This window comes from Tenrec ecaudatus, chromosome 6 (genome assembly GCF_050624435.1).
Source record: "Tenrec ecaudatus isolate mTenEca1 chromosome 6, mTenEca1.hap1, whole genome shotgun sequence".
Lineage (NCBI taxonomy): Eukaryota > Metazoa > Chordata > Mammalia > Afrosoricida > Tenrecidae > Tenrec > Tenrec ecaudatus.
This window is the reverse complement of record NC_134535.1, coordinates 7,157,062-7,168,943: the sequence shown is the minus strand read 5'-3', so window position 1 is coordinate 7,168,943 and position 11,882 is coordinate 7,157,062. Positions and strand designations below refer to the sequence as shown.

General features: G+C 58.2%; 1 protein-coding gene across 6 annotated transcripts in view; it reads right to left on the bottom strand.

The window, feature by feature from the left end:
- TTLL1 (TTL family tubulin polyglutamylase complex subunit L1) overlaps positions 1 to 11,882 on the bottom strand; it is a 30,337-nt gene that overhangs the window by 9,217 nt on the left and 9,238 nt on the right. For 3 of the 6 annotated variants that reach the window (XM_075553523.1, XM_075553524.1, XM_075553525.1), the window contains 5 exons: positions 8,799 to 8,915; positions 4,198 to 4,406; positions 3,532 to 3,712; positions 2,309 to 2,443; positions 1,631 to 1,739 (listed from right to left, as the gene is read on the bottom strand). In XM_075553523.1, the coding sequence (XP_075409638.1) occupies positions 1,631 to 1,739; positions 2,309 to 2,443; positions 3,532 to 3,712; positions 4,198 to 4,406; positions 8,799 to 8,911 (747 nt within the window). In that variant the 5' untranslated portion in view covers positions 8,912 to 8,915. The remainder of the gene's footprint in view (positions 1 to 1,630; positions 1,740 to 2,308; positions 2,444 to 3,531; positions 3,713 to 4,197; positions 4,407 to 8,798; positions 8,916 to 11,882) is intronic. The other 3 variants (XM_075553527.1, XM_075553528.1, XM_075553526.1) reach the window with 2 other exon arrangements.

The window sequence follows — 11,882 nt, the reverse complement described above, 5'->3', positions numbered from 1 at the left end:
CAGCTGACACCCTGTGGGCACTGTCCTGGGCCGGTGGGCTGATTGGACCTGGGGGCAGCTCACATCTTAGAGCTGATGGATGCCTCCTGGCCCCTGCTCTGTTGGCGAGACCTGCAGGGCCGTCACTTTGAAGGGGATGTGGCTGGAGGACCGCCCAAGTGCCCTCCTCTGTGGGCTCACACGTGCTGCCCTGCCTGGCAGCCTGCAGACAGGACACTCCTGCTCCAGACTGGCAGCCCCAGAGCCAGACACCAGGCACTGGCGGGCCAGACATTGTCCTCTCCTCAGGGATGCCAAATGGCTTGTGGTCCAGCCAGGCGCAGCCCTTTCTCCAGGCCGCTGAGCCCCAGCCTGGCTCCCAAGCCAGCAATCTTTCAGCAAGGTCAAAGTTATACATTTGGGAGCTGACAAATAGCAAACCTGATGGGCTGAAAGTCAGGCTGGCCTTAGGCACCACCGTCTTCCTGTGGGCCTGCCTCATCACACAATAGAATGAAGATGTTTCTGAGTAGAAAGGAAGACAGGGACCAGAGGATGTACACTGGTACAGATAGGAACTGGAAACACAGGGAATTCAGGACAGATGATCCCTTCAGGACCAGTGCTGAGAGTGGCAATACTGGGAGGGTGAAGGGAAGGTGGGGTAGAAAGGGGGAACCGATTACAAGGATTTACATATAACCTCCTCCCTGGGAGATGGACAACAGAAAAGTGGATGAAGGGAGACGTCAGACAGTGTAAGATAAGACAAAGTAATAATAATTTATAAACTATCAAGGATTCATAAAGGAGGGGAGGGGGGATAAATGGAGAGCTGATATCAGGGGCTCAAGTAGAAAAAGAATGCTTTGAAAATGATGCTGGCAGCATAGGTGCAAAGGTGCTTGACACACTGGAGGAATGTTTGGATTGTGATAAGAGATGTAACAGCCCCCAATAAAAGTATTTTAAAAAAAGAAACAATATTAAATGTAAACTTAATCTACTGAAAACAAGCAGATAAATGCCTGTGTTTCTGTGGCTGCGAAGGCTCGGGCAGCAGCCTTTGCAGAAGGGCTGAGCTCTCCAGTCAGCACACCACTTCCTGCCCCCAATAACCCCTGAGAACTGAGAACTGTTCCCCAGGCTCCCGGAGGTCCGGCCAGCCTGCCCCACGCCTCCCCTGCTATGCTGGCAGGGCTCTGGGAAGTCTGGAAGCCCTGGTGGGCAACAGGCCCCACAAAGCCCACTCCATCAGATGCTTTTTCACCGTCCTAGGCCTGCCCCCGTTGGGCTGATACGCAGCCATCCTGCCACTTCGAGCCTGCCTCTTGCCCTCCCCCATCTGTGCCCAAACCCAGACTCCTGCCACTGAGTCAACTCCCGTCCACGGTGGCCTCATGGAGGGAGTGGACAGCCTCATCTTCCTCCCTTGGAGCAGCTGGTGGGTTTGAACCACCGACATGTGGTGAGCTGCCCCATGTCTAACCCGCTGTGCCACCAGGGCTCTGTCCTCAGGGCCAGCACTCCGATCACCGTCACCTACACTGGACAGAGGCTGGGGCCCACCTTGGCCCCGCCGGGACCGGAAAGCCCTGCCCTCTGGTCAGCTGCTCTCCCGGGGGAGGCGGCCCGGCTCATGCGCACTCACCCCGTGTTTCTGGATGGCCACGTTGGTGAGATGCACGAACATGTTGTCCAGCTCGCTGGTGTTTGGCGTATACTTGACGGTGCAGAACCGGCAAAACCCAAGTTTGTACCTAGACAGGAAATCAGGGCCATGCTGGGCTTGTAGGAGGGGCACGCATGAAGTGGAACAGCTGCCTGGCCTTCACCCTACCCGAATCTCACACTGCCCAGAAGGTGCTGTCAGACAAGCTCGGGTATGTGAGCAGGGGGACGGATCTGGGCTCTTTCTAATGGTCTGCAGGTTCATTCGTGGAATGAGAGCCCGCCTCCTGGGTCACCCCACTCCACCCTCCTCACTAGGTGCCAGGCGGGTGTCATGTGACCCCCAACAGCACTTGCGGTCAGGAGCACATGCCAAGGGCGTCCAACCCACCGCCAGCGAGCCCTCTGGAGGACAGGGTAGAACTGCCCATGAGTTCCCGAGCCTGCCATGCTTTGGGAGAGTAGACAGCAGCCTCGTCCTTCTCCCAAGGAGTGGCTGGTGGTTTGTGAACTGCCGACCTCACGACTAGCAGGCCTACGTGGAACCACGATGCCACCCGGGCTCCCCCATGGCTTGGGGAAACTGAGTGAGGAATGAGGAGAGAGTGGAGGTGCCCCCAGCGCACGGGCACAGCCCCCCACTCCCCCGGAGCCTCACATGTAGCAGCGCAGCGGGCGGTACGTGGACACCAGCACGTACAGGCGCAGGTCGAACTTGCGCCCGCCGATGAGGAGCGGGTTGTTGATGTACAGCGAGATCACGTAGGCCTCTTTGGTGGACTGAGACACGAACCTGGGGAGGGCGGCCGAGTCAGGGGGTGTGGGCACGGAGTGGGGGGCTGTGTCTGGTGCCCTTTGAGAGCTGGCCAGTGCCTGCCCTCCCCTCCCACCCCGAGTGAGCGGCCTGCCCGTCGGGGGACAGAACTGGCGAGGTGGCACCCCCACAGGACTGGCTTCTCTGACGCTACCCTGGGAGATGGTGTGAGCAACCACTGGCAGCCCCAGGGTCTGCCCATCTGGGTGCTTGATGCTGATGGCCAGTGGGAAGGGGGCCTCACGGTGCGGTGACTAAGGTCTCGGTTGTGAACAGAAAGGTCAGTGGCTGGAACCTCCAGCTGCTCCGAGGGACAGAGAGAAGACCACCTGCTTCCACAAATGTCATTGTCAGGTGCCACGGAGCCAGCTCTGACCCACAGCCGCCCACGCACAGCAGAACGAAGCCCTGCCTGCTCCCGCACCAGCCACGCGGCCCTTCCTTCTGTGCCCTGCAGACGGTGGCCTTGGGAACTCTGCGGGCAGTTCTGTGCTGACTTACCAGGCCGCTCTGAGTCAAGGACCACTTGACACGGTGGCCGCGGCAGGCACGGGGTGGTCGCCTGTCACTGAGCCCCCGGCCCGCCGTCACCAGGTCTGCGTGGCTCGCACTGCACATGGGCACTACTTTCATGGGCAGGTGAGGACGTCACCTCAGGACGTCCCTGGTTGCAGTCCAGCCCACGGCGCTACCAAGACACATCGTGCGTGCCTCCCAGGGAGGGTGGGCCACTGTGTCCCCTGTCCCTGTGTCACCCAGACTCTACACATAAAAACGCCACTCGGCCAGTGAATGGCTGACCAGTGTCCCGCTTCTGAGGGACAGAGAGGCCCAGAGGGCCCTGCTCCACGATGGGGTCAGCCCCCACCCCCGCCCCAAAGTTCCCCTAGGTGAGGGCCCAAATGGATTATGGTTCTGCAGTCGTGAAGCCCTGCCGTGACTCCGTACAACAGTGGGCACCGAGAGCCACCCCCCCCTCCGCCTCACCCCTTGGGGTCTCCAGATCAGGGCCCAGAGTGCAGCGGGAGGGGCCACGTGGCCCTGCTGCCCGGTGTCCCAGCACTTACGAGGAGGTCTTGCTGTCCCGGGACCACTTCTTGATCTGCGAGAGCTTGTTGATGAGGAAGATGCCCTTGCCCTGGGCTTTGCCGCAGGGCTTCATGATCCAGGTGCTGCACGGGCTCTTCCGGAACTCCTCCACAAACAGGTTGTAGTCGGCGGGCAACATGTAGGTGATGGGAACGAAGTCTGAGAGGCCGAGACACCCCCCAGTGCCGGTCAGCAGGGGGCCGTGGTCAGCCCAGCCCATACCTGTGCCCTTTCATGCCCCCTCCCCCTGCCTGCTGTCCAACCAGTGCCCACCAGAGCAGGGGCTTGCCGTTGGCTCCTGGCACAGTCCGGCTCTGGGACTCTGACCCTTTTAGCCCATGTCACCCCATCATCATGCCCACTCAGCCAAGGAGGGCACTGAGGCCCAGAGGGACAGACATGCAACTTTGCCCTGGCACGTGAAGGGACTTGGGAACCGCCCGGGGCCAAGCCAGAGTCCTGGGCATCCATCACTAGATGCAGTGGCAACCCCGCGCCGGAGCAGAGAGGACCGGCTCTTGCCAACACACATGCAGAGACCCGCCCCACGCGCCCACAGCAACTTCCGTGCTGGGGTGCCCAGTCCCTCTGGACCGGCCAGTTCCAGGTGCAGTCTGAGCAGGCTGGCTGCCGGCGGCACCCACCCAAGTAGAGGTATTTCCCGTTCTCGTCTTTCTCGGCCAGGGGGCTGCCCTCCTTCTCCAGCTCCTTCCGGTACCGCTTGATGTTCTTCACCATCAGGTCCTTCCGAGTCAGCTCGTAGTGGTTTGGGAAGTGGTTGACGATTTGGTCGTCAGAGAGCCGGTACCCGGTTTCCACACTGAAGACATTCCGGATGGTCTGCACGCTCATCCTGGAAGAGGAGAAGGTGGCAGGGGCATGCCGGGTGGAGACAGGGGTACCGGGGAAGGAGTGGCCCAGGGGGCTAAGTCTTGGGTCAGGAGCTGGGACCAGCAGTGGCTCAGCAGCAGAAGGCTGTGGCCGCCAGCTGCTCCCTAAAGATGCCGCCTGGGATCCGTGTGGAGCACCCGCTCGGTCCTAGAGCACCACTGTCAGTGGTCCCGACGGGAGGACAGGGGTGAATCCAGCAGCATCTCAACACCAGCAAACAACCACATGACCTCATAGATGCAGATGCCCACTGCTGCCGTCCCCGCTGCCAACCTTTACACGCTGACCACTGAGGGCCTCTCCGGGCACCAGCTGGGGCCTAGGCTGAAGTTAGCAAGGATTCCGTCTTGCCTGGGCCCATAGGCATTGCTCAGGGGAGCAGCCGTCAGGAGATCAAAAGACGCACCGCACTGGGCCAATCTGCTGCATGAGAACTTTCAGGTGCTGAAAGGCAAGGAGGTCCTTTCCGGACTCGGGCACCTGACCCGAGCCATGGTGTTTTCAACCGCCTAGCGAGCATGTGCAAGTTGGACACTGAATAAAGATGGAAGAAGAATCCGTGCACTGGAGTTCTGGTGCTGGCCGAGAATGTGGGCGGTACCATGGGCTGCCAAGAGAACAAACAGCTGTCCTAGAAGGACCGCCAGGATGCTCCTCGGTGGAGAAGCAAGGATGGCGAGACTCGGTCTCTTGTAGTTAGGACATGGTGTCAGGGGAGACCCGTCCCTGGAGAGGGACGTCGTGCTTGGTGAAGTAGAGGGGCAGCAACAAAGAGGAAGGCCCTCGAGGAGATGGACGGACACAGTGGCCGCATGGACAGGCTCAGGCATGAGCAGTTGTGAGCCGGGCGCAGGCCGGGCAGGGTTTCCTTCTGCGGTGCGTGGGGTGGCTGTGCATCTAAGAACTAAACCCTAATCACGAGTCTTCATCACCTGCCGTGTACGCCTTGGTTGGCTCAGGTGTGCAAGGATTCCTACTGGTGAGTGGCTACTGGCCCGGCCAGCTCAAGCTGGGTCCACCGCCGCTGTGCGTCCTCCGCTCGATTCTTGACCATGGCCCTCACAGAATCAGAGAACCAGCCCTTCCTTGTCTTTACACCTGAGACCTTCACCGGGACACCATCCACACCAAAGAGCAAGCCTGCTGCCAAGTGGATTCTGCCTTAGGGTGACCCTGGCAGAGTAGAGCCACCCCAAGGGGTTCCCAAAGTTGCAGGCCTTCCGGAAGCAGACTGCCATTTCTTCCCCCCCAGTCTCCCTCCATCCACCACACCCCACGACCACCCAGGAAAACCTAACCCACATCGTTCTTGCACAGGAAAGCCAGGTCAGCTGCTTGACTCGCCCCTACCTGACCAGTCCCCAAAAATAATGCAGTGGCTTACGACTAAGGGGTGCAGAGAGTCAGGGTCCGCTTTTCTTATCTCCAATCACAAAACTAAGCACCACAACACTGACGAGACAGCTCAGTCCAGACACAGTGGGAAACCACCGGCCACCCACAAACTCACGGGCAAGAAAAACGGGGGCTGGGTGTGGACGCCCTTTAGTTCTCTGTGTGTGACGTGGATAGCCAACCTCACGTGGCCGCTGTGGTGGGGTTCGTGTTCTTTTGCAGGTGACTTCTATGTGGCTGAGAGCAAAACACAGGCATAATTCCGTGACATGCTCGTTGTGACTTCAAGCAAAGCCCGTGGGGGTACACGCACGTGGAGGGATGTGCACCAGGGGCAGGGCGGGCCCGCAGTTCCCGCCTGCGGCCTGGAGTGGCCAGGTTGGGCCATCCACAGGCACGGGCAACGCTGCCTGCTGCTCCCTCTCCACACTGCAGGGCTAACGGGGTGGGTGCGGGCCACTGGCAGATCTGCAGAGGAGGCCATGTCCCCCTAGTCCCGCCAGCCTGGAACCATGGTGCCCAGGCTCATGGGGAGACCAGCCTCAGCGTGCATGGCCACAGCAAGGAGGCCCGCCCTCCTGGGCACAAACGACCCTCTGAGACCAAAAGGGCAGCCGGTGCCTGGAGGCAGCTCCGAGCTGGCAGGGAAGGGAAGGGAAGGATGGAAGGACACGAGAAGGCTGGGGAGGAAGGGGGAAGAGGGCACCTCCGCTGTGGGGGCTGCGGTCCAGGTCATGAATCAGAACGGGTGGAGTGGAAAAACCAACGCGCTCTGGAAACTTTCACCCACATCACAGTGAACAAGCGCAGTGTGAGGCCCGGCCCGGTGCAGGAGCACACAGCGGCCAGCGGCCAGTGGGGAGGTAGGCTCGGGCCTGGGCGGGAGCTGGCCAGGCAGTGCAGGGTGGGCCACGGAGCATGCATGTGCACACACGTGTGCCAGGAGGGACAGACATATGGTGGTGAGCACGAGGGACAGACGTGACTGTCCCAGGGAGGAGTAGCTGCAGACTGGCCAGGCACCCCCCCCCTCTCTCAATTAGTGGCAAGTGTAGGTGACACTTAGCCCCCGGACCAGACTGCAGAGGGCCTTGGGCTTCCTGCCCTTCCCTTCCCCCAGCCCGAGGCCAGAGGCAGGAGGGGAGAGGTTATGGGAAGGCTCGGGCCAAGCAGGGTCTAGCAGGATGCCCAGGCTTTCCAGGAATGAATGACCAGTGTCTTTCTGAGTCTAACCCTCGCTGGTTGCTTGGGCATTGTTTTGCTTCACTTATTTCAATCGGTACAACTCACACCCTCAGGCAAAAGGAAGCCCCAAGGCCTGTGTCCCATAATTCCCCTCTCCTCCCAGGGGCACCAGCTTCCCTGATCCTAACCCTAACCTATGCTTCCCACTAACGTGAATTCTATCTTCAACCCCAGCCGGAACTCCATTCCTGACCCTAACGCTAAAAGGGTAAAGCCTTCGGGGACGGGAACTCCGTTTGCCAAAGGGGCACGACTCTAAGTGGGAAGCAACAGCTGCAACCGTCAGTTAATAACTGGTATAAAATTGATCAAATATGCAATCAAGATGCATTGATAATTATTGGTGTTGGGAATGCAAAGGTTGGAAACAAAAACGAAGGAGCAATAGTTGGAAACTGTGATTTTGGTGATAGACATAAAACTGGAGGTAAAATGATAGAATTCTGTAAGACCAACGATTTCTTCATAGCAAACACCTTTTTTCAGCAGCACAGAAGGAGATACACACAAGGACCTCTCCAGATGGAATACACAGGAAACACATCGATTGCTCCTGTCGAAGCTCCATGGCAGCAGCTAAAGCCAGGCCAGTGGCTGACTGTGGAACAGACTGTCAATTGCGCAGATGTAAGTTCAGGTTGAAGTTGAAGAAAATGTTAACAAGACCCCAAGAGCCAAAATACGACCCTGAGTATATCCCACCTGACTTTCAAGAACATTTCAGAAAGAGATCTGCTGCACTGAGCACTACTGACAGAGGACCAGATGAGCTGTGTTGGGACACTGGGAACATCAGACATGAAGAAAGCAAAAGGTCATTGAAAAGGCAGGAAGAAGGGGAAGATCAAAGAGGATGTCAGATCAGAAGAGACCTGAAACTCATGCTTAATCAGAGTGGCCAAGGCAATGGACACACGATGAACTGTACGAGCCGAGCAGTAGGTGAAACGTTCTACTGAGCGCGCGTGGACTCACGAGTTAGTAACCCCAAAGGAAGAACACCCTCAGCATATCTTTAACGGAAAGAATTTTAGAAAAACTCCAGCCTTGAGGAAGCCTCCATGGGCAAAATCTGAACGAAGCAGGAAGCCACGCTGCAGCACATGGAGCCGGTCGGCCTTCCGCATGGCAGGGCAGCGCAGGGCCAGCTGCTGTTTCGTTTTGTGGCACACACCGTCGCCATGCGTTGGAATAACAGCAAGAACAATTCGTACCCCCGCGCCCATCCGTAACCCCCATTCTTTGTCTACCCTCACTCAAAGCCTGAACCCAACTACTGCCCCACCCCTAATACGATCCCCAATTGACAGGAACCTCACTGGAAGGGGGACATGAGGCTGGGGCTTCTCACTGGTCCCACGTAGGATGAAGCCACGCCCACTAGCCAAACTGGCCTCGAATATCACACCTTACAGCTACATGCATGGGGGGGGGGGGGAAGACCTTCACTGCGCATGCTCAGTTCACACCCTAGGCAGCTAGCCAGAGTGCAGAAGGTTCCGCCATGCATGCTCCCACATGGCTTTCTCTCCTCCGACTCAAACTGCCCACGTGGGTAAATGCCCTCAGGAAAGAATGTTCTGGGCTTGAAGACCCCACTGCTACAGGCAGAACCCCTCCCGAGCTGCAGACTGTGGCCCGGATGCTGGAACTAAGGATCCTGATGCCAGGCCTGGGGGTGGGGGGCAGCGGGTCCCAGTTCAGCCTCACCCACCAGTAGAAATTCCAGTCCTCGTTCTCCGTCACTTGGATCCATCCTCTCTTCTCGAAGTTATTGATCAGCACCGACTTCTCGATGTCAGTGACCCATTTCACCTTTCCGGCCATCCTCCTGGGAGAGACCCGGTGAATCCAGGTGGGAAGCGCCAGCCTTCCACCCCTCCCGTCCCCTCCGACCACGGGCGTCCCCCACGACCCCCTCTAGAAGCACTCTGGCTGTCGCACGCACGGGAGTGGAGAGTGCTACTGGCATCTGGTGGGCAAGGGTGCTGAGGAACACCCTATGACGCACAGGCTGGGCTGACCCAGCCCAAATAAGACACTGGCTGCTTCCGAGAAAGAGCGCCATTACAACCGGTGCCCCTGTCCCATGATGGGAGCTACACATGTCGGGGACACAGGCCATAAGTGGGGAAGGTGGCTGGGGTGTGGTGGGGGGTTGTGGAGAAGCCCTGAATGGGGGTCCTGGCTGCTGTCAGGTGGGAGTCCTGATGGCAGTACCTGCCCCCCACCATGCCCCCTGCTTCCTCACCCAGTGCCCTGTTCTCTCTCTTCATCTGCAGAGTCCTTTGTGCCTATCTGAACATGCCTCCCTCCCTCCGACGACAGCCCCCAGGGCTCCTTGTCAGCATGTGTGGGGTCAGTGGGCTCACATGTACAATTAGGTACAGTGCCCTGTACAATTAGGTACAGTACCCTGTCTTGCACCTACCCCAGGGCCTTGGCATATGCTGGTGCTCTGCAGGGCCCACCCATCAGCAGCATCAACACCCCACCCTCCGCAAAGCCTCCCTGACTCCCCAGAAAGGGTGGGAAACTCCCCACCCCTCCCACCCCTCCGAAGCTCTGCTAGGCATCAGGGAGCTGGTGTCCCCTTCACTGCTGTCACTAAGGGCCCAGCACAGGCCTGGCCAGCGCCTGGCACAGCCTGGGCCCTGCTCATTTTAGGGGATCCAATTGACACCAACAACTCGAAAGGTCAGTAGGCGTGCGGGGGCAGGGAAATGTTTAATGTGGGCCTTCTAGTCAAAGTCTCTAACTCCCACCAAGTGTGGGTAGGGAAGGGTGCGGGGGGGGGGGCATGTGTGTGTAGATACTGATAGGCTTCGCCGTGAGTAATTGCAAGCAGGATTCCCTGGAGCACCGTCCTGCTGGGTATAAGAGGAGCCCTCTGGGAAGCACGAGGAGGGATCTCATGACCAGCAAGAGCCAGGAGTGCAGCGCGTCCTCGGGACCCCTGCACAGTGAACCCCCCACCCCGGATCCAGATGACAGCTGTGTGCCGAGAAGGAGCAGCATCAGAACCAGGAGCTAGAGCATGAGACAACAGTGGTGGACTTTTCAAAGACACACACACACACACACACACACACACACACATATACACACACATACACACACACATACACACACACACACATACACACACACATACACACACACACATACACACACACACACATACACACACACATATACACACACACACATACACACACACACATACACACACATATACACACACACACACACACACCCCACCCCCCCACCCCCCCCACACACACACCCACACACACACACATACACACACACACATACACACATACACACACACATACACACACCTACATACACACACACACATACACACACATACACACACACATACACACACACACATACACACACACACATACACACACACACATATACACACACACACACCCCCACACACACATACACACACACACATACACACACACATACACACACACATACACACACACCCACACATACACACACACACATACACACACACACACATACACCCACACCCACCCACACACACACACACACACACCCCACCCCCGCAGCAGGAGGCTGGCTTGCAGAGTGGGGGTGCCTCTGGGTACTTAATTAGGGAAGTTGACTTGCCGACCCTCGCAAGTGCAGCTGACTGCCTCTGGGCTAAGGCACCCTAGAATGGGGTGCACTGGGCACTTAATACAGGAGTTGGGCTTGCTGCCCCCAACGGTGCTTGAGTGGACGGCCTTTTGCAGAGGCTTCCAGCAAAGTGGTCTGCGCTCGGGGAGTTTATTAGCTGACTCTACAGAACTCTGGAATGTGCCCTGAAAGACAGATCCGCCCAGAGCATGTCTCACTGGCATGACGGCGTTTTCATTGCCTTCACGAACACTTTGGTCACGAGGTCTGTCTGTGAGAGCTGTGGAGCCACTGCAGTGGGTGCTAGAGGTCACAGAGGTGAAGCCGCGAACGTGAATTGGGACAACACAGGACAGGGGGGGATAGGGAGTGGGTGTGAACGGGGAGCAACAGCCTGAGGGCAGGTGAGCAGGCTGCACCCTCAAAGGTCAGTCCTGCAAGGAACTGCACAAGCAGACGGGACTGCCGGTGCCTGTCTCCCTGCGTGCGTTCTCAACAACAGCGGGTGAAATACAGTCTGAAAGAGAAAAGTGCCTGCCCCCCTGGGGGTTCCGACCAGAGGCTGGCGCCCACAGCCCTGTGAGTGGGATCCCCGGGGCCCCTCTGAGTGGGGACTGGCAGTGGCTTCACCTTGGGGATGACTTGACAGGAAGGAGGAGATGGGGACCTGGCAACACCTGGAGAGGGCGGCAGGGTGGGAAAAGGGAACCCCCAAGATAACAAGCACCAGCCCAGTTCCACCACCCACTTGCTGTGAGGCTCGGAGCAAGTCACTTAACCTCTCTGTACCTCCACTCCCAAGGCTGCAAAATGGGGAGAGCCTGTTGGCGCTGAGTGGACTCTGATACTGGGTGACCCCAGGTGTGCAGGACAGTGCTTCGGGCTTTTAATGGCTCAGAAGCTGCCAGGCCTTTCTTCCGAGGCACCTCTACATGGACCGGAACCACCAGCCTTTCGGCGAGCAGCCAGGTACACTCACCATTCGCACCAACCGAGGACTCCAGGGTGCGAGTTGTGAGTATTAAGCGAGGGAGGGGACACACATACGGTGCAGAGGCCAGCACCCAGCTGGCCGTGTGGGCGTCATCACCCCAATGTTAAGGATGAGGAAGTGGAGGCACCAAGGTTACAAGTC